Source organism: Colias croceus, chromosome 25 (genome assembly GCF_905220415.1).
Source record: "Colias croceus chromosome 25, ilColCroc2.1".
NCBI classification, from domain to species: Eukaryota; Metazoa; Arthropoda; class Insecta; order Lepidoptera; family Pieridae; genus Colias; species Colias croceus.
In genome coordinates, this window is record NC_059561.1 from 6,106,882 (window position 1) to 6,130,707 (window position 23,826).

General features: G+C 33.6%; 1 protein-coding gene and 1 non-coding gene across 2 annotated transcripts in view; one reads left to right on the forward strand and one right to left on the reverse strand.

Annotated features, from left to right (window-relative positions):
• LOC123703159 (protein Wnt-7b-like) overlaps positions 1-23,826 on the reverse strand; it is a 76,938-nt gene that overhangs the window by 42,112 nt on the left and 11,000 nt on the right. The window contains exon 2 of the mRNA XM_045651070.1: positions 12,335-12,583. Within this exon, the coding sequence (XP_045507026.1) occupies positions 12,335-12,423 (89 nt within the window). The 5' untranslated portion in view covers positions 12,424-12,583. The remainder of the gene's footprint in view (positions 1-12,334; positions 12,584-23,826) is intronic.
• On the forward strand, positions 16,762-16,957 carry LOC123703335. The gene has a single exon (XR_006752981.1). It is a non-coding gene; the product is annotated as a U2 spliceosomal RNA (small nuclear RNA).

Genomic DNA, 23,826 nt, shown 5'->3' on the forward strand with positions numbered 1-23,826 from the left:
CGTAATATAAATTGAAATGAAACGTATCTAATTCAAGTGCTGATTGCGGAGTGTAAGAGATGGTGATCTTTTTTTATGGTAACTTATCTTGCTTCCTATTTCCTATTAAATGTATTATGTTATAACAATTGTTTATTATTCCATTCTGTCTGAATACTGGACTATTTGTTTTTATTGTGTTTTATGTATTTTGAAGGTGAATTGCTATTTGCTTTGTTTTATCTGGTTTGCGTTGCCAAGTAATAAATTAGGTAATCGACTTGGTTTTCATTCGATTTCACCTCTTTTTATAGCACTTGTAAGATATGGCCAATTTTTCATAATAAGTCTGATGATATTTAATTATCTATACGGGTATGAATAATTTAATTTATTGTCTTTATTTTAATCAAAACGCATGTGTACCTACCTATTATATATTTTGCAGATGACCAAGAAATGTTACCGTTGTGAGAATCAAGTTTATATGAGCTTGTAAAAGATCTAAAAACTGATAGCTAAACAATTAGTATTACTACGTGTTAATAAAGACATTATATATAAAATTTCGATTTAACGCTTGATTCAGCTCTTCGCCTATCCTGTGCAGATTGTAGGCGGGGCTTAGATACTTCAAAATGATCTGTCAATTTTGAAAATAGAATACATATCTTTAACGCCAAGGGTTAAGGCAGATTATGCATTGTGAAACTGTAAAGGTGATTACACACTATGTCAAAATACGTTCGGAAAGGATTGACAGTAATGATGGGTTGATCGTTGGCGTTGAGAAACATAAAGTAACTTAAATGTGCTTAAAGTTAGACGCGGTGAGTAACTTGATGATTCAGTTATAGACCTATTTAAGGCTAAGCGCGCACCACGATTTTAATTTTTGCGACACGATTTCAAAATCGCGCTGTAGAAAATCGCAGAGAGTACGGTGCGCGCACAGCGATAATTTAATAGTGATACTTACTCACTTTCATCATGGATTTCGTACAAGTTGCTTGTCTTTATTTACTACTTAGTAGGATAAGAAGAAAAAAAAAAGAAAATTCGTCTATATTGGACTCATTCTTTTACAGTACAGCAGATAGAATTGTCAAAAGTTTCTTTTATCTATACCAAGATCTATACTATAGTAACTCTGCCTGTCTGTAAATTTGGTATAGAGATATTTTGATACCCGAGAAAGGACATAGGATCGGTTCTATCCTGGAAATCCCACGGGAACAGGAACTATGCGGGTTTTTCTTTGACTGCGCGGGCGATGCCGCGGGTGGAAAGCTAGTCAGAAATATAATGAACTTCGGATGTATCCCAAAAAATTCTTTGGCTATTATAGAATGAAAATTCCGCCAAAGGGCTGCCCTTTGTGCTTTTTTATTTTTTTTATTATTGTAACCTTTATGTATATTTTGTTTCTTGTACAATAAAGTGTTAAATAAATAAATAAATTCAAACCTTTGACAGATTACTGAGTTTATGTTTATCAAACAGTACCTACCTATACCACTACGATGTTTACTGTTGGACAGACGAAACACAAGTGAAGTGCCGGCCGGGCCCGAGTGTGCGATTTTATTATCGCAGTGCGCGCGGTACCATACAGTTTCATATTCTGCATTTCATTTTCGCGACAATCGCGTCGCGAGCAGTCGCAGCAAAATGTGACAAATCACAATTTTTAAATCGCTGCGATTATTTAATCGCATGTGCGCGCATTGTCATAGTAACTCATACGTTGTATTTCTGCGATAAAATAATCACGCTGCATAAAGTCGTGGTGCGCGCTTAGCCTTACCGTTGTTCAAATTGCTTAATGCTGGTGTCAATCAACTATCACAATATAATTTTTAACCTATATTTGATATGTGGTGTGTATTTTTTCTTGATTTTATAAGAAGTAAATGTTTTTATAGAGTTGTTACGAATGTTACTGATACCTCAAAAAGATTAACTGCTTGCAAAGCACATGTAGACTGTAGAGAGTATTATGTCTATACACTGCAGTAGTACACTAGTCTAAGCATAAGTATTCATAAGTTTAAGTTAGTTGTAATAAATCACTCGTGGCAAATACTATACGTGTTTCATGTAATTTAAATTAAAACTTCTTTTATATGAGTACACACTACACATGAATTTTAATAAAATAATCACGAAAAAATTACATCAAATTTTCAGAGAAAAATGTACATTAATATATTAATTACACCCTTACAAGTAATACATGCATATTGATAATCTTTCGCAGTCCCAAATAAGAACTTGAAATATTCTCAAAAGATATATAGGTACCTAAAATATTCGCAAATATGTATTATAAATTCGCAGTACATACATACATACCTATTCCATACAAAACCAAGCGCCCATTTATCAAAGACTTACCGTGAATAAATACTTTCAAGCAATCATAATATCAAGTTAACAAGCATCTTCTCATTCATGTCTCATAAAGGTATAATGATCAAAAGATTCGCATGTTTGTTTTGGCGTACCGTTGTACAAATATAAAAACCCTTAGTATTATTTACTTATTCTTTGAGTGATTTATCAAGCAAGATATGGCTGTAAAATGTAGGTAATTAAATGTACAAATAATTTGTCTTACACTCAATAATATTGTTTACAGTACTTTTCTATCAATGTTATGCTAAGGTATCGTTTATTTTATTCGAAGTTATAAAATATATAATTCAATATCAAACGTAAGTTATTATTATTTATTGATCAAAACAATACAATGAATTACAAAACGAGCAAAAGATATCTACATATCGAATTCTATGTAGGTAAATGTGACCTTTCGAAAGCGCTCCTACAAACCATTACAATTGTTTGAATAATAAACATTTTAATAAAAACTTATTCTTAAGATCCTGCGGAACCCACTATACATATTCCCTACACCCGACTCCTGGTCATCTTTTTTACTATTGAAAATTGGCTCGTATCAGATTTATTGTACATAATTATAGGGTGCCGTTATTATACTCCTATATCCTTTTGAACTGTTCACGTTTTTGTGAACATTAATAAGACGTAATGATGGATATCTGCTTTTTATTTCGTTACACCATATTTTAAAGGTTCAGGTAGCTGATGAGAGCAGAGGGAAAAAGTGGATGTTTATATTCGCGAGTTGATGTAAATGTAAGGCGTGGAAGGTTTGATGAGATTTGATTTATAAGTAGTTTGTAAGAAAGTTGTTTTTTTGGTGAATGAGAGCTTCGTTTTAATTCTTGAAGGAGGAAAAATTGGTCAATATGACGCGAAAGGTTGATCAACTACTAGAGAAAAAACTATTTTTGTATTCGATAAATAAATAGTAAAAGTGTAGAATATCTGCACCGAACTACATGAAGAAACAAAATAATGAAACCTTTCTGTTTTAATAGTGCACAGTCATTATTTAATGATACGTTTAAGTAATACTAAATTAAATAATTAGATGAATTTTTGTAAATAAAATGAGCTTTCCTTGTTTCCTTGTATCGATTAAATAGCTTTTCGATACGACTGTAAATCTATACATATAATAAATCTGTAGAAGGGTCAATTCTGTACATTGAAAATATTGAAAAAATAAATAGCAGGGGGTGTTACTGGATCGATACCAAACCCAAATATGTGATTAAAAAATTTTTTGTCTGTCTGTCTGTCTGTCTGTCTGTCTGTCTGTCTGTCTGTCTGTCTGTCTGTCTGTATGTGAAGACATCACGTGAAAACTACCGGTTCGATTTCGATGAAACTTGGTATAATTATACCTTATTATCCTGGGCGTAAAATAGGATACTTTTTATCCTGAAAAAATTCGTAGAAAAAAAATAATCCTAATTTTTCAGTTTTATCCATAGACGTTGTTCTGTACAACCGCGAACACACGTTGCGTATTATTATAGGCCTAGCCGTATTTGGATCCAATAAATATTTATAAGATGTAATTGTCAGAGTTACTCAAAATGGATAAATATAATATAATATAAATAAACCATCCACGCGAAGACCGACATCCGCGCGGACGGAGTCGCGGGCGGAAGCTAGTGATCAAAATGTGTAAAGTTTCTGTAAACTTTAGGAACACTTATTAAAGACAGATTTATAAGCACTAAGAGGAGGAGCATAAAATTCTATTTGCAAGTTGTTCATAAAAATATATTGCAAGGTCTGTTGTGTATTGTTTTCTCCAGTCAAGATTTATTAAGATAATTCTACAGACTGTAAAAACTAGGTACGATTTTTGTGCATACAATGTTCCTTCAAGAAACTTTCTTGCCAAGTTTTATGCAGCGTTGTTCCGTCTTGGCCGCACTTTGGAGTTAAATTATTAACGATTATTATTATTTATTGTAACTCTTGTCACTGTTTGTTGGATGTCTTGCTTTATGGGTAACTTTGTTTTCTATACAGAATGTTTTATGTAGGGTTGCCAGCTTTTTATTTTACTATATATTTGCATGATTTTCTTCTTAATTTAACTTAAAGAAATGAATGAATGAAAAATACTTTATTGTACACCTTATAGAATAGATTTTACAAACTTAACAATGTAATATAACAAGGTACAGTAGGCAGCCTTATCGCTGGCAGCAATTTCTACCAGGCAACCCAGAAAAGACGAGGAAAAATCTAGTTTGTCGTGAAATATAATTAATGCTGTCCATATTTAATTACTATGATACATTAAATTAATCCTCTGTAATTGATGAGGTTTGTATTTATTTTAATTTTATCGTAATATGTGCTTTCTACTTTTATCTGTAACACGAACACAGTATTATTACACATGAAAACGACTGAAAATAATTGAAAGATCACTTTGCAATTGTAGAAGTATCATTACATAATGACATCAGCACGCACACTGACAAAGATTTTATAAGCAGAAGAAGAACATAAGAAATAGTTTTCTTGGCAGCCCTATCTTGAAAGGAGTTGCAAATAAACAATCAATGTTTCCAATAAAATAAGAAGTAATTAAGTCAATGAAATAAAAAGTGCAATAACCCTAAACAGCTGTTGGTAGCAACGACCGTCCATACTTGGGTATTTGGCTGTGTTATAAATGGCGTATTTTGGAAATACAGAGACATTAAGTTTATCGTATTGCTGTTTTTGGTTAGTGATTTTTATTGCTACAACTTTAACTTCCAAAAAGGTGTGTGATTAAAGTTTATTTGTATGAATGGTAAAGAAGAAACCACTGAACTAGGCCAGCTGCAGCTTGGTTAATTTAGGTACGAATCTTTATAAATGATGCCAGAATGAAAAATGCCTGACTGAAAAAAAGGTCGACAAGTCTAAAGCTTTCATCTTCCACATACCTAGTTAAAAAAGAGTGTGTGTGCCGAGCACACGTGTCAGAAGTGAAACTTCTTGACAAGATTCAAAGATACCAAAATCGTCATCTTACTCCATGACGTGACGATATTGCCATGACGAATATTACTCTCAACGCAGCGTAAGAAGTTTCACTTCAAAATACTTTTTTAAGATTTCGAAAATACGACTGTATGCCCAAAAATAATGATTCAACCAGACTTACCAAATGCCAAGTTAGACAAGTTAGAAATTGTCTCTTAGGAAACTTCCTACATAGTGTACATAATAACAATGATATTATATATAGAAACAAGAGGTAGATACGTTACCAACGCACCAAAACGTAAACCGTGAATTGGTCCTAATTGGGACCAGTGGAATCAGTCAGATTGTGACTTGTGACAGCGAACGTACATGCTGATATAAACGTTAAAATTATCAATAATGCCTTCTTGTGTGTTCAGAAAGTGCACAAATTATGATAGTAAAATAAAAAAAGATAGAGGAATATCATATCACAGGTAAATGTATTAAAATATTATAATTTTAGAGCAAAAATAACAATTTGCAATTATTAATGAATGACATTTGCTTGACTTGTATTGAAATAATGAAAGGGATAAAACATTGCTTCAATCACTAGTGTGACAAAGCTAGCGCACACTGTGTTCAAAGATTATCATGTAGATACGATTATTGAAAATAGAACGGCTATTTTATTAATTTCGATTTGGGTAAATACTTGATTATTTTTATATTTAAATCCACACAGTGCATGTAATTAACAAATATATCTATTTATTATATACAATGAAATCGTGATGGCAAAAATGTTTGTTTGCAAAAATGATGTTGAATATACGTATACATTAAAGAAAAGATTATCGCTACTGACGAAAAATGCTATTTGCTTTTCTGTAAATAGCTATTGAACATACATTTTATTTGTGTTTTAGATAAAAAAGGCTTATACTTCATCCTTTCTTTTATTTCATACTTTTTTTCATCTAGGCACCACTATTATTATATCCTACAAGTTGGAGTGATGACCTTGTACGGGTTCCGGGAACTGCCTTGAAACGAATAGCGTAAGTAAGTTTATTTATTTATTTATTTATTTCGAGAACATAATGGCTTACAGTCATGCCAAAGCGCCACTATGCTATACAATACAAAATTATTATTAACACAATTCAAGTCAAAACACAAAAGAAAAATACTTATAAAACGTTATGATAATACAAACATACAGATATAATAGACTACAATACAATAGAAATTAATAGAAATAGAAGACAGACAGATTAGACAGATCAGATTATTATTGAATTAGAAATTGCTATCCAGATAATTAATGGCGTACCGAATAAATACAGTCATACTATCAGTGAAAAAGTCAAGATTTTGGTACTGGGAAAGCAAGTCTCCGAGCAACTTTCGTGCTCGCGCGGTGGGCGCGTTCCTAGCGCGGTGCGTTCGTGTGAGCGGCTGTGCCAAGAGGCGGTGCGGCCGCCGCGCGGCAAGCGTGCCGTCCCCACCACCCCTTGGCAGGCTGAGAATCATTTGCTCCAGAACATCGCGGTTGTCAATTTTGTTATGCATTATCAAGTAATAATGCACCACCAACAGAATCTTTCTCCTGAGTGCCAACGTATTCAATCCCACCATACCCAATACGTACATTGATGGATAGAGATGTGGGTAATATCCGTAGCGACGTTTGTATATACATCGCGCAAACTTACGTTGTATCCTCTCGATCATTAAGGAGTATTTTGATTCATATGGGTCCCAGATCATAGCACCGTACTCCAGTTTGCTACGCACATAGGCATTAAATAGAAGCATGGCAACTCTTGTGTCATTAAATTCTGAGGAAACTCTAATAATGAAGCCAAGGGTTTTGTTAGCTTTCTTGCAAATATCCATCATATGTGAATGAAAGTCAAGTCTACTATCTACAATTAATCCTAGGTCACGTATTACATCAATTTTTTCCAATGGAATGTCAAATAAATTATAGGTCATATAAAGAGGAAAACGGGATCGCGAGAAGGTCATAACTTTACACTTGTCCGTATTGAAGGGCAGGTGATTTGTACTGCTCCACTGAGCTATAGCGTTGATGTCTTCTTGGAGAGCTTTAGCGTCAGAATCATTACGAACCTTCAAAAAGAGCTTTAGATCGTCCGCAAACATAAGGCACCTCGCAGCTCGTACGGCACTAGGCAGATCGTTTATCATAAGCAGAAACAATGTTGGACCCAACGTACTTCCCTGACTTACTCCAGAACGCGTATAGTAATCATCTGATTCATGACCAGAAACACGCACAAACTGGCTACGGTCCCTCAGGTAGCTTGAGAAAAATCTTAAAAGCTTAGGAGTGAAACCTGCCGCAGCCAGCTTCTGGAGTAGAACGTCATTATCAACCAGGTCAAAAGCTTTTTTAAAATCAAAATAGACAGTATCAACCTGGTTACCAATGTCCATTTCAGAAGCAACATAATCAATAAAGTTGATATGGTTAGTATTGGTAGACCGGTTTTTACGAAAACCATGTTGACAGTCAACCAGGAAGTTAGATACCTGTTGATTAATTTGGTTATCCAACATTGATTCAAAGATCTTAGCAAATACAGAAAGCACCGCAATAGGCCTAAAGTTCGAGACTTCGGAACTTTTATCAGTTTTAGGAACAGGCGTAACTCTAGAATTCTTCCAGCGTTGAGGATATATTGCTTTTTCGAGCGATAAATTATATATGTGTAAAAGCGGCTCTTTTAACACTGATATGCAATCTTTGACAAGAAAGGTTGGAATACCGTCAGGTCCTATCGAAGAGCGTAGTTTGAGCCTTTTCATTGCAGCATCTATATCCTTTTCGCGAAGATAATCAATGGTAATCCGCGTTGAGTCTGGTGAGTAGAAACTCGATGCTGCTTCAGGATCCAGCCGCGGATTACTAGGCTGGAAGACTGACTCAAAGTAACGAGCAAATGCAGCGGCGGCCTCTGCCCCTTCAACCTTTACATTATCACACATGAAAGATTCACACTTACGTCTGCTTTTCCTCTTATCTTTTACGTATTCCCAGAACTTAGCAGGTTCGTCTTTAATACTATCTTGGGTTTTTTTAATGTGCTGTGAGTACGCATTGTCAATTAACATTTTAACATGCCCTCTATAGTATTTAAACAGTTCCTTATTAAATATTTTACCCTCAGCCTTGTATTTTGTTAAATGAAAATATTTATGTTTGATATTTCGAATGATCTCTGGAGTAAACCACGATGGATAAACGTATCGGTCACGTAAACGGCACTGCTTTTTAAGAGGCACGTAAGTACTAATGCATTCATACAATACCTGATAGAATGTTTCAACAGCACAGTCAACATCTGTAGTATCCTTTAATTTCGACCAGTTTAATTGGCTTAAGGCTGAGTAGAGTGCACTAAGATCGGCTTTACGAAAGTTCCAATTTGGTGGTGCATTGGGTCGAGATGTCAAAGGAGCTGACTGTACAGGTGGCAATTCACAACGCAAAAAAGATATTTTAACTAATAACGGCGGATGATATGCGTCTGGTTGAACTAGAGGCTCAACATTTCCTGAAACCGAAATGTGATTAGATCCGAGCCCACTCAGTACCAAATCCAAAAATCCGTCATACTTATTACATACATTATTAAATTGAGTCAATTCACAAAATTCACAGAAGAAGTCAAAATTATTTTTTACATTTATACTACATGAGTTAAGATTAAAATCTCCAACTATTATTATTTCAAGGTCAGGATATTGACATATAACATTTTCTATACAATTCAAAACATTTAGATATTGGTGATCATTATAGTTGGGTGGAAGATAAACAACACAGAACAGAAACTTTACATTTTTCCAACTAACAATAGCAAATATTATCTCCATTTCCGACGTAAGCCCATCAACATTTGTAAGTCTGTGCACCGTATAGCAGTCGCGTACAGCTAGTAACACACCACCCCACCCTACATCACCAGCACGGTCAGCGCGCAACACTTCGTAACCAAGGGGAAACAACTCACCGGAAAGTACTGAACTGGTTAGGAATGTTTCCGTGAGAGCTATTATATCACAATCACTCATCAACATATTTTTATTAAATTTTGCCGTTTTTGACCGTAAACCACGCACATTTTGGTAAAAAACCTGTATAATTTTAGTTTGTTTCGGATTTTTGCTTGACACGAAAGTTCTGCCTCCAAGGTTTGATACAAATGTCCTGTGCCCAATTGGATGGGGCCATTACAGACTCAGACAGCTTGGATGGGACATCTAGTTTAAACGACGCATAGTGTCCGCGAGCTTTAAGTGCCTCTACGGTACAAACATCTTCTCCACATATGTTCACGAGATGGGCACGCACCTGCTCCTCAGTAGTACCCTCACGTACATAAAACAAATGAAGGTACCTGCGACGCTCAGCAGCGTGCAACATTGTTGCACCAGGCGCTGCCGTACCTCGAAGCACGTCCTTAGATAGTCGGGCTGGACGTTCGTTATTTTTGTGACCAACTTTGACCCAATCGCTAGTTGTTTCCAGATCCTCTACGGCAGCCGAGCGCTCCAAATAGACAATTGCGTCAGGAGGTGAAACCGTTGGTTTAGACCGGGTAGGTAGCGTGCGTTTAGCGAAATCTCTATCCTGACTAGGTTTGCCCTGCAGAGGTGCGGATGGTGACACCGGAGGTACAGCCTTCGATTTTTGTTTAGAGGCTGGTTTAAGAGGTTGTTGCTCCGTTTGCGCCGCTTCAATGCTGCACTCTTTCTGTTTTGGTGACAAGTTGTAATTTGGTTGGTCAATAGGTTTTTGAATTGTCAATTTTGAGACAATCATTTGCTGAACTATTTCACTGACAAATGAACTAACAAATGGACCGCCAAAAAAACTCTGCAACTCCTCCCTTATAATATTTCTTATGTCATTTTGATCAATACATTTACATTTATTTGTTGTACTCAGTTCCTGTTTTTTTGCTTTTGGTTGGTGGATCTCTGATTCTGGATTATAGTTTTTAACAATATCAGAATTTATTGAATTTATTTGGGCTCTGGCGCGACTACCACGGGTCATATTTATAGTGTCCTTTGGTGTAAAAGTAGTATTAATCCCGGAACCACTAGTCGATCTAACCGGAGTACCACTGTTGTCACCCTTAGGGAGAGGGCACAGTGGACACAACCATCGATCCTTAAAGTGGGTATCATAGCTACTGAAAGTGGTGTGCGTTATATTAAGACACGCCAGGTCATATAATTTCTTGCATTTACAACATTCCATAAATTCAAGTGTAACAATTCGCTTACCGCATCCACTGCACGACGCGGACGCCGACATCGTTGTAATAATAAACGTTTTCTGCGACTGAGTCGAGTCCAAAGTTCACCGCGCAAGCGATAGGCGCACGCGGGGCGGGACGCTCGGGCGGCGAGACTCAGCTTAGCGGAACGTTGTGCTAGCGATGAATCACCTCGGCCGCTTACCGCGTATTGCAGTGATGAATTAGCCGTTACGAGTTTTGAACGATTTTTTATTTTCTTTGTAGTTTAAATATATCGTGACAATTATGTGAAAAATTTGCACTGTTCGTTAGCCAAAAAAGTTTACTTTATAATTATAGTAAATTTAAGGTAAGAAATTAGATTTACACACTTGAACTTGAAAAAAAATTCGACAGCAAGTTAGAAAGCGACTTATCTCCGTGACGGTTCACGGGTGATGGGGGTAAGATCGGTCCGTATGGAGTTCTATAAGGAGGACTATGCTCAGCAGTGGGTGTTTATCGGGTGAAATGATGATGACCGAAAACGAACACCACAGCTAGTAATAAATGCTTAATACAGTTATATCTCCAAAAAAGTTTTTTCATTTTAATACAACTTCATAATAATAATTAAATAGTAAATGAAATTGTCACATTTGTTTACGTGTGCAGGAAACGTAACATCTATAACATTGAACCTTCTGTGTCGTTAGTCTATGCCAATTGCCATGGCAACTATTTGTTTATTTATATTTAATTGGTGAATTCTTGTGACTTTTGCTTACACCTGCGCGGAAGTGACAAACTATCTTTGTCTTTTTTGTTTATATCATTTTATTAGAGCCATCTCTCTTATACAGTCTGTCAATGTAATAAATTAAGTAAAATGAAACTTGTATTTGTGTGTGCCTGACACTGCATAGGAAGCATTTTTTTGGATATCTTGTGAGTATATAACGTATCTATACATAAAATATCATTGCATAATAATTATAAGTCCTACCTATTCACGTCGTGATTGACGCATAAACTACTCTTGATCGGTCTAGGATTATAAACTGTAAGGTATTATTAGAATTCAACATATCGATGTCAATTTTCAATAAAATAGATTAAATATAATAATTTTATGTTAACTCTATCTATTGGTCTATAGTTATCTTGTCTGTTGCGCTGATTGAGATATAATCTTCGATTAACCACTGAAAAGTATGAAATTAGTGGAAGGCATAGACTATTTATTACGAGAATAGAAATTCGAAGGATATATACTGAGTAGTTATTGTTTGGTTTTCCTACAGAAAAAAAGAAAACTTTTCAATTCCTAGATTGTAAAATTACTACCCAAAAGAAGCGTACGTGCCGAGCACACGTGTCAGAAGAGAAACTTCTTTGGTTTGGCTTTCAAAGATACCAAAATCGTCGCCTTACTCTGTGACGTGGCGTGACGGTATTGCCATGACGGGACCTTGATATTTTAGTCTCAATGTGCCTAAAGAAGTTTTCACTTCAACAATAAAAAATACGTTCTCTTGTTTTACCTGAAACTTATTCTTGTATAATTTCTTTATTCTGCTCTACACGGATGCACTTTCAATTCATCACTATTACCAGGCACAAAAACGGTGTCTTTAAATCCTCCAAAGAGAGAAATCCAAAGAAATAAGTCGATGCAATTTTCTATAGAAAGAAGTCGAGTTTCGGGAGCTTACCTCACGCAGAGAAGTATGGGCAGTATATACAGGAATCTCTGGACGTTCGTCGCGTATACTTTGCTCGCGCGACGCACGCATGTGACCATGTTTCACATCCTTATATGTGGATTATTATCGTTTTAAACACATTATCACTGGCTTGGTTCACTTGCACTTGATTTATGGTCATCGTCGCACTTTTGTTTGTGTAGCGCGGTTTTTAGGGCATGTCGTTCGGTTGGAGATGGCAGGATCTGTGATGTTTACCTGTAAGTTAATAAATTCTATTAATGTTGGTATTTATTACCTATAGTATTATATTATCTGTGTTACCAAATGTTAGTTATAAGATATAGATTAATCATGTTTAAGTGTTAAACTATTTGAGTTGAGAAAAAATAAATAATTTTATTACTATTTTTATCAGCTACAAGTTTCATGTTTAAGAATCACGTATTATTTACGGGTAGGTATGTTTATTATTACGACATGAATGTTTTCGACGTCACGGCAATGTTATTCATAAAAATTTTGGATGGTGATTTCATTATTAGAACATATTACAGATACAAACTATATTATTACATTTAAATATAGAGTAGGTAAAATAAATACATATTTTATATTTAACAGATTTATCTTTTGTAGGTATCCAATACCGACATACTGAAAACAAGAATACGTATAAATGACGTAAGTATAATTTTGTAAAATATAAAAAAAAACTGGATGCTAGTGTTCTTTATCAAGGAAGAATTCGTCTTAAATTGAGATTAGCCTTTAAAATTACAGTAATGTTTGAGATTAAATTTGGAAGCGCTCGTCGTGTACAGAATCATTCTCAAACTAATTTTATAAATGCGAAAGTTTGTGAGTATGTATGGATGTTTGTTACTCTTTCACGCAAATACTACTGAACCGATTACAATTAAATTAAGCACACATATAGAGAGTAACTTGGATTAACACATAGGATAGATTTTATCCCATAAATCCCACAGGAACTGAACTATGCGGGTCTTTCTTCGAAAACGCGGGCAAAGCCAGTTTCAATAATTTAAATACGTAATTCCTTTATTTAAAATTTTAAAAAGTTAGGTTAGCCATTGTCACTTTTCCCGCCAATGTTAATAAGCGGCACAGATTACGCAATTGTCACCGTCACGCTTGTCACAGATCCATTCACGATTATTTAATAGTTATTCTGATTTACATAAATTGATACAATTTATCTGTTCCTTTAGGTGAGTTATGTATAAACATTGAACACACTAAACATCTATTTTTTATTTTTAATACGTTGCTATTGTTAGGAATTAATTAGGTAGTTTATTAAAAGCTTACACTTTCTTCATGAATTTACGTAGCTAACCTAATCCTTTTCGTCGATGTTTTGTATAATCCCGTTATCGATAAGATTAATTAATAATTATTGAATATCAATATAACTATATCGAAAATATAGGTTCTGTATGAGAGATAAATAATTGTACCAACAGCTGATATCAACAGCCATGGTGAAAAATACGTACGAAATAATAACTACAAATTCCAAAATAAACTTACTGTAAAATTTCTCATTTCCCATACACTTGTATAATCTAATAATAAATAACTCAAAGGATGGGTCACGTATCCACTCTGTCAAACATCTCTGAAGTATTGAATAAGATACTTTCGTTTTCAAGCCCACGTTAGATCGTGAAACTGCAATATTTGTGCAATACATTATCACTGTTTAGTACTGATTGTTGCGTGTGTAGTCTTTCATATAGTATTGGGTATGAGTCTGTGTAAAATAATTATACTAGCTGCACCCCGCGGTTTCATCCGCGTGGCTCTGCTCCTGTTTGTCTATACCTATAGCCTATAGCCTTCCTCGAATGAGCTATCTAACACCGAAAGAATTTTTGAAATCGGACCAGTAGTTCCTGAGATTAGCGCGTTCAAACAAACAAACAAACTCTTCAGCTTACAATATTAGTATAGATTATGTGGAATTACATAGAATTCATAGAAACGTATGTATTATTAATTATTTAGCGGAGTATCAGACTTGTATGCATTTTGCACATGCAATGGGGAAAGGCTTTATTTGTGTAATGACGTTTTTGAAGGCTAAACTTATTCCAGAAATATGACTTTTCATAAAAGTCGAAGAATCTTCAGTTAATAGGTGAAACTAATATAAATAATTAATCACTACATAGTATAAATCGAAGTTCTCTGTCACTATGTCCATTTGTATGCTTAAATCTTTAAAACTACGCAACGGATTTTGATGGGTTTTTTAAATAGAGTGATTCGAGAGGAAGGTTTTAGTATATAATTTTTTAGGTTTTAGACAAGCGGGCGAAGCCGCGGGCGGTAAGCTAGTGTATAATATACTAAATACAAGATATTTATTTACTTCCATACAAGCCAAGTACCGTAAGAAAGTTGGACGCTATGATATGAACAATATTACCTGAGATTATATTTGTGACGAAAAAGCGCTACAGAAATCGAAGCTTAGTTTAATTATTGGCTATTGGGATACAAACGAGATGCTTTCCATGTCGGCTTATCTGGCTTGTTGGACACGCTGTTTACACGATAGCCAGGGCCGAATTGAAGAATATTTATGAATAAAAAAAAAATATATAAAAATCATATTTTTCATTCTTTATTTATTTAAAGAGGGTTAAGGGTTTTCTTTATAGATTTGATTCTATGAGAAAAATAATTAAATGATACTTTTCGTAAATACGTCGGAGAATATAAACGAGTAGCTGTTTTAGTATTTTATGGAAGTCAAATAAAGGCTTAACTTATAGGTACCTTTTATTTTATATTATTGTCTAAAAATATTATTATAGTACTTACCTATACCTACATCGTTCGTTTAAGTGATAATCAATTAAACAGAAATACATTGATCATTCAGATATATAAGTTCATGAATATGTATTTAAAGCTTCGTAGCTTCGCTTTATAAGTTATTTAGTTAGTTAATAGAAAATCGCTTATATCCATTACCAATAAAGGCACGCTACAAAAGTTACCAATTATTTCATACATACATCAGACCATAATAATTTACGTTTAATTTACGATGAAAGTACGCCCCTGTGTTCAAGAAACAATAAATTTACAAGGTCAATTTACTTATTATTACGTTTATTCCAATCTTTACATGAAAACACCATTACTGAGCGTGTAATCGACAAAATACTATAATGTTCTATTATAAGTTATTTAGTTTATCTGATTAGTCATAAAATAATGAACTAAGGCCAAATTGATTTGCGTTAAGACTCGAATATATTGCGATAGTCTAAAGATTATATGTTTTGTAATAATTATTAATAGTGTATGATAATTTTCAGATAAATGTTTGTTTCTTAATCTTATTTTAATGCCGAGTCTGTTATTATTATTTTTAAAATATAGTTATTATATCGGGGAAAAGAAGGTTGTGGTCAAAGCTGTCATCTTAAAACAGTACTAATTGATATTTATCTAACAAATATTCAATATTTTCACTATATCGAGATTAATAACAAATTAATAAAATAGCAGGGCCCACGGTTTAACCTACATTACTCCGCTCTTATTGGACTGAGCTTCACTACATACCTAGTATAAAACAAAGTAGCTTTCTCTGTCCCTATGTCCCTATGTATGCTTAAATCTTTAAAACTACGCAACGGATTTTGATACGGTTTTTTAATAGATAGAGTAATTCAAGAGCGTACTACAGTATTCAGGAATATATGGACGATAAAAACCCATGGAGGGTTGTCGCGTAAAAACCACAGGACAGTTCTTTGTATATTATGATATATTATGTATTTAGATATAAGTTACATATTATGTAATATCGACATGATTTTAAAAGAGCAACTATGGAGTTTCTTGCCGATTCTTCTCCATAGATCACTGCTTTCCGAATCGGTGGTAAATGTTAAAATAATTATGTAATGACGATTCGAAAGTCCTACTAAATAGTAGTCTAATTGAATAAATGAATGTTTGAGTTTGAGTTTGAGGAAGGTTTAAATATATAATTTATTATGTTTTAGACAAAGCGGGCGAAGCCGCGGGCGGAAAGCTAGTCAGCTTTAAATTGACACAGCAATGGCTATTTATTTCCCTACGTCCATAAATATAAAGCAAAAATTACTTCTTCTGTAACAATACGCAAAAAGTAATACCATATCTTAAAGACAACTCAAAACAACATATATATGTACATACAAATAATACAAAACACTTATCACAACATTCAATCACGATGCAAGTTAATTTATCGTTCCAAAATTCACATAATTCCGAGCGTAGTGCATATAAAATTCAATGTTGACTCACAAACCCGTAATAATTCACAAAAACACGTATGTGTTACAAATTGTCAAATCGCTTTTTGCCTCCCAAATACAACTTTGGTTATGATATATCCAAATATCGCTTCTCGGCCTTTTGGCTAAGATCAAAGTGTAGTATCTTTTCATATAAAAATTTATAAGGTGCGCGGGAACGTCAAAGAATAGCATCGCCTTATTTGGGCAGAAAACGTTTTGATGAGAATTCTGGAGACAAGGTATGTCGTGCAAACACGTGTCTGCCAAATTGAAATATTTTGGAATTTGGGATTTTTATATGGTAGTGATAGTCGTGCTAGTTCTGTTGTAGACAAACATCGAGAAGATGATATTAGTTGCTTCCATAAATACCTACATGTTCATCATCATCATCAGCCAATTAATATTTTTGCTTAACAATGAAATGTTTATTATCCATACCTAGTTATAATAATCACTTTTATTATTATTTATTATTTAGCTTTCCACACGCGGCTTCACCCGCGCACTCAAAGAAAAACCGGCATAGTTTCCGTTCCCGTGGGAAACCCGGGATAAAACCTATCCTATGTCCCGAAGTAAAAAGTAACGTATGTCCTTTCTCGGGTATCAAAATATTTCTATACCAAATTTCATGCAAATTGGTTCAGTAGTTTAGGCGTGATTGAGTAACAGACAGACAGACAGAGTTACTTTCGCATTTATAATATTAGTATGGATATTACATACTTAGTATAAAAATAGTCAAATTTATTAATATTTCCGACATTATATACTTAATTTAACTATTGTACCTACACATATCTTAGCTTAAATTGAGTAAAATGTGGTAATGCAGAGGTATGAGATTTGTATGAACAACAACCGCGGCGCTATCACACAGCGAGCGAAGCGTGGGCGTAACAATAAATAAAACAGAGAATTAGAAATTACATAACAATATAAATGACGCGTCACTAGTCTAAAACAATTTACTTAATACAGACACTAAATAATATATTAAATAAGATTTTACAACTTGATTATGGCTTGCCTTGTACAGTTACGGCAAAACGCCGTGCGTTACTTAAACTTTGGTGTTATTGTAGTCCACCGGTAGCTTTGCTATTGGAAGCTATACTTTTAGCACATGAATGAGATAATTGATTAATCAGCCAAGTTAATGTAAAAGCCATGTCTTCATACTGTAAAACTATAAAAAAAATTAATATCATAAAAATAAAATGAACTGAAAATATAGCATAATAGCATAATATTACGTCACTAAAGAATATTGTAGATTGATTCTAGAGAAAGAATTAATATCCCTAATTAGTACTAGATAATTAACTCCATAGTCCTTCTATACGAACTCAAAAACTGAACATTAGCATTGATTTTGATATATTTAAACTAGTCTATTCAATTCGACAAACTGTTATTTAAAATAATACCTATTATACATATCCTGTCCTTTATGGATCACAAACCTAACAAACCCGGACTTGTCGCTCCAAAATCTCAATGATACAAAATATTCCTTTTACCTGTGATCTCTGATATTGTAACAATCGTAGTGACTTATGGCCAGTAGTTTGACAAACGATTCACTGGCCGATACAAGTGGTGTAAATAGGGCATTTGACTTGGAGGCATAGGCCCTGTTTAGTATTTGACGTTTTAAACATATTTCTCGGACCTTCTAGTACATATATAATACTAGCGGTCCGCCCCGGCCTCGCCCGTGGTACATATTCACGTTTTCTCTACATAAGAACCATCCTCGAACTTCAAGGAATATTATAAAAAAAGAATTAACGAAATCGGTTCAGCCGTTCTCAAGTTATGCGCTTACCAACACATTTTGGGATTCATTTTTGTATATAAAGATATAATACACCCGCCTTACTCTCGCGTATAGTGAAATCTATTAACATCTCTAGTCGTTTTTCCACCATCACATTTTAAAACGGTTTCCAATTATTATTACGAAAGTTTATAAAAGTTGTAACTCATAAATGGAAGTTCGTAGACATAAATTATGTAGATATGTAAGATAGCAATAATCTCTACATGGTTAGGGCCTCTAATAGATTAAATCCGGCCCTGGCTAACATCGAAAGTAAAGTAAAATATCATTTGTGTCATCTTGGCTAGTCTAAATTGGCGTGGATGTCAGATTATAGTGTTTAGATCTGACAGCAAGTCTGACAGACATGCTTACTGGTCTAGGTCTAGCTATTGTGTTAAAACATTGAAATGTTACCCTTTGAGGGTTTTCTTTTGACTACGTGGGCAAAGCCGCGGGCGGAAAGTATGTGTGTAATAAAATACTCATGTTGTTGTTATCGAATAAACTTACTAATAGATATGATAATTTATTATGTTCTCATATTTTTAGGTAAACCACCATGTTTTATGTAAAATTGTTATCATGGAACCAACTAATTTGATTCAAGATTAGATTACTGAACAAAACACATGTATTTAGAGGCAATAAAATTTAACGGCCAAGCGCCTACTTGCCAAGATAATTGTATGTAGGTGGTATATAATGTACTCATCACTAATTTCAAGTACACCCACTAAGTAAGTTATGGGAAGAGATTACTCCTGAAAAGGGAATTTAGATGAAGATTAATTGACACTTATAACTAGCGGTCAGCCCTGACTTGGCCTGTGGTACATGTTTACGTTTTCTCTTCATAAGAACCATCCTGGGGGGTTAGACAAGTGGCTTTCGTTTAGCGTAACGTTTGATAGAATAGATTATGAATGTATGAGATTGACATAAGCTGTAGATAAATGTATCGACAGCTTACGTCAATCTCATACATTCATAATCTATTCTATCAAACGTTTCGCTAATAGAAAGCCACTTGTCTAGGGGGGCTTGTGCTTCAAGGAATTTATAAAAAATAATTAACGAAAATGATTTATAATAACTCAATAACTCAAAGTTGCAGTCAGTCACTGACATAGTGATAAGAAAAGATTTTGATTAATTGTACCCCCAAGGGGATAAAAAAGGGGACGTTGTACCATGAAAATTTATCTTTTCCACGCAGACGAAGCTGCGGGAAAAAGCTAGTTAATAAGATAAGATTTAAGTAAGTACTTATCCATAATAATATTATAAATGCGAAAGTAACTCTGTCTGTCTGTCTGTCTGTTACTCAATGAACCAATTTGCATGAAATTTGGTATAGAGATATTTTGATACCCGAGAAAGGACATAGGCTACTTTTTACACCGGGAAATAGGATAGGTTTTATCCCGGAAATCCCACGGGAGCAGGAGCTATGCTGGTTTTTCTTTGACTGCGCGGGGGAAGCTGCGGGTGGAAAGCTAGTATAATATAATCTCCTTATTACGCAGACGTCGTGGGCAACAGCTAGTCAATAAATACCTCAAAAGTACTGTCAAGTGTAAACCAGAGATATTATAATAATCATGTACAAATTAATTGATTTCGACGGAGCGTGGTGTTAAATTAAATTTATACGAACATAACACGGCTTGTTAAGGCGATCCGCTGTAAATATCGGGCAAATTCGACGCCATCTTTAATTTATTACGTCTTCGTTAGGCATGGCCATTGAATAGGCGTTTTAGAAAAAAGTTAAGGTTTGAATTAAGAATGTTCATTCTGGATCGTGAAATTATGGAAATGGATTGATTTGATTAATTATATTATAAGGAAAAATAAGTACTTTCTCGTATATTAGATGTTAGCGAATGTTTTTAAATCTGCGTCAGAGCTTCACCAACTGTATGACTTTTTATTTATTTAAGGAAAAGCTTTGGTTTTTGTATTTTATTAAAAGATAGTATAAAGGAACTTATTACAAAAACCCCAGATAATATAATACTATACACATTATTGTCATATAATCCGCTATTTTATTGGCCCAACATTTTCTAAGATTTACACCTAGATCGTTGATACGGTTGATCCAAACTGATTGACATAAGTTATTGGATTTACGCAACACTAGCTGTTGAATTTAAGATCATAATCCTTTGAAGCTTAGGAATTATAATTTTACGTACAATTTTTGATAAATAGGTGGAAGCTAGACATTGAATTGTTGTATGGTCACAATTTCACGAAGTTTTTGGTTTGTATGTTGGGAATAGATTTTTTTTTTTACAGCAAATAAATAATTAAATTTTGCCAACCTGTAATGTAAACTATTTGTTTTAAGCTGACTAATATTTACTTTATAAATAATTGACTGTGTTATATACAAATTACGATAAAAAGACGAAGCTTTCTTATACATTCAAATGAGTATTTGTAAAGTTTTACTCATTAAAATTCCAAAATGACCTTTCTAGAATACACATAAAGAATCAACTTAATTTCATATGATCTCATTTCGAAACGCATATTGGACTGTTGTTATCTAAATAGGTAGAGCCGTTCCCTATAATTGAATAATTGGTGAGAAATTGAGTCAGTTAAAGAACGATTGTTAATTGAGAATTGGTTTGGGCAAACTAAAAATAGAAAGGTTGAGAGTGTATTGTAAGTTTTTAAGCTGTTGCATAGCTTCTATCGCGGGCCTTGAGCGCGGGGATCGAATCGAGAAATTCCGTAACGAAAAAACCTCACGCTCCGTACTCCGACGGGCGGAGGTGTGGCTTGAAGGCATAGCATGCAATAGCTTTACCGCGGCAGTCCCCGAGTGCCAAACGTCTTTTTTTTATTCTATTTTATATGAGATGCTCATTAATTTGTTTATTTCTTAACGTAATAAAATTCTAGTAAGGAGGAATAAATGATTTGTACCGATAACATTATTACTACAGTAATACAGTTATTATAAACATAAAATAATAATTAAATAAATAAATAAATTCTTTATTTAAGAGTAAAAAAGACTCATTAACGAAACTCAGGACGTTTAAGAAACGTAAGTTCTCCACTGATTTTTGACAATATGCAATACTTACATTGTAATGAGTGAGTGCTCTAAAATCCAATAAGAGTAATATACGTTTCTTTCTATAATATGAGAAATATGAATAGCTAGAAAACAACAAACATGCAGATGATATTGCTATATTTGGTTATTTTACCGGTTAATGAAATCATTGTAAATAGACATAAAAATATTAATTAGATTTATTTATTCCAAAAAGATTTCATAAAATTCTTATTATATAGAGGTATTATATACAGTTGAAAACAGGTGTAAAATATCGAATTACGTGATTTTCCATCAACATTTTATCACAAATCATAAAATGTCAAATGACCCATCCAAAACCTGACCCTGTGTAATGTTGCTTAACCGCGCTTACGTCACAACCAATTCCCACGTTTACAGTTTTCAACATCAATGAACCCTCAATTAAGTAATTTTTTATATGGCAACACATTCATTAGATCTTAATTATCTCGGTGTCTCGTTAAATGCCGAGAATCGAACCCGTAATACATATAGTAAAAACTTGCTTCGCCTTAACTGCTAGTGTAACCGGCTATTTATTTTAAATGAAAATATACTCTATTCATTGGAAATAAGGTTGAAAATATCAGGAGATGTAATCCTTTATTATTGCGGAAAACAGAGGTGGAGTATTATCTTGTAAGGGTCGTCGTTCAGTTGGTTGTTGATCGGAAATTTCATATGTATTTTTTATATATTATTATGAAAGCAGTTTTGTCGCATATTGTAGGAGAAATATCAACCATACGGGACTCTATACAATTTCCTATAGGTATTCTTATGAAGAAAAATAAAAATATGAACTACAAATTTTCTATTATTACTATTTTATTACATATTTAAATTACAATATACATGTATAAAGTATAGATTTGGACATTTTTAACTCTACTTACACAAAATGCTTTGAATTTCGTAAAATATTTGTATAATATAGATTGCAACTGGACGTATTTCAATATATCTCTTTTATTTAAATACAGACAATTTTATCATTCAATTAACACCATGAACATAAACTGTATAAGATAAATATATAAGATACTTGAAAATTAGTTCTGCTAATACTTTTGTTATGATAGCCATTGTCTATATTAAAAATTAAAATATTTATTTTATAAATAGTAGTTCATCGTGACTCTGCTAGGCTTTAGCCACTTTAGAGCTAGTATTTCTTTTTAAGTTATAATTTTAATTCATGTATTTATAATGCTTCATAGTACCTACAATAAAATAATTTTATAAGAAGTAATTAAACACTAATAAATTTTGCACAAAAATCGGTCTTATTGTAATATTGTTACACATACGTGTTATTCCGACACACACAAAATACAGCACTGCTAAGTTTCATCAAAATTTCTTTATTAGTTAGTGCGTGATAGAGTCACAAACACTCATAATATATCCAACCAAACATCAAAACTTTTTCATTTAAAAAATTTAATATAAATTTAACTTCAAATCCAGTGTTCGCCCAACCTTATTTATACGTAGGAAAGTGGTAAAAGAAATGCACAGGAATAATAAAGATTAACTCGAAAGCTACTGTACTTGTTTAAAATTTATTCATAATAATTATTTGTAGGTACTTTTTTAAGAATTTTCCAAATGATATGCTGTCAATCTTACTGCCGAGAAAGTTTGTGAGGATGGGTTGTTTATTATTTATTCTTTCAGGTATAAAACGGTAGATTGTTATATTAAGCAATATTAAATAATAATGTATGTTTTAATTGTTACTAAATCCAAATAACATTGTTAAAATCTAGACTAACATTGTAAAATTAACCACGAACTCTATATGAATTAAATCATATGATTTTCTAAATACAAATATCTGGATGCTTGCATAGATGTATGCATACTTTCCCTCAATCACGCCAAAACAGATCAATATGAAATTTGGTCAGAGATAGATAATAAATAAGATTAGCATACAGGCCTATTTGGGTACCATGAATACCAGTGAAGCCATGAGCTCCAGCAGTGCATTATCCCAAATTGTCCCTCGAAGCTTTTAAACATAAACGCTAAAGAATAAAAAAATTCAATCGAACCTAAACTCGTTTTGTACATGTATGTACTTGCCAAACACGTAATAAAATGTTTTCAAAACCACGGGTGGTTGGAATACGTCAAAATAATTTGTCAGTTGGTCGTAAATGTATTGGACGCGAGTGAAAGCTCAAAGCTCTAATAATGGTCGGGTTATGATCGCTCGCTTATA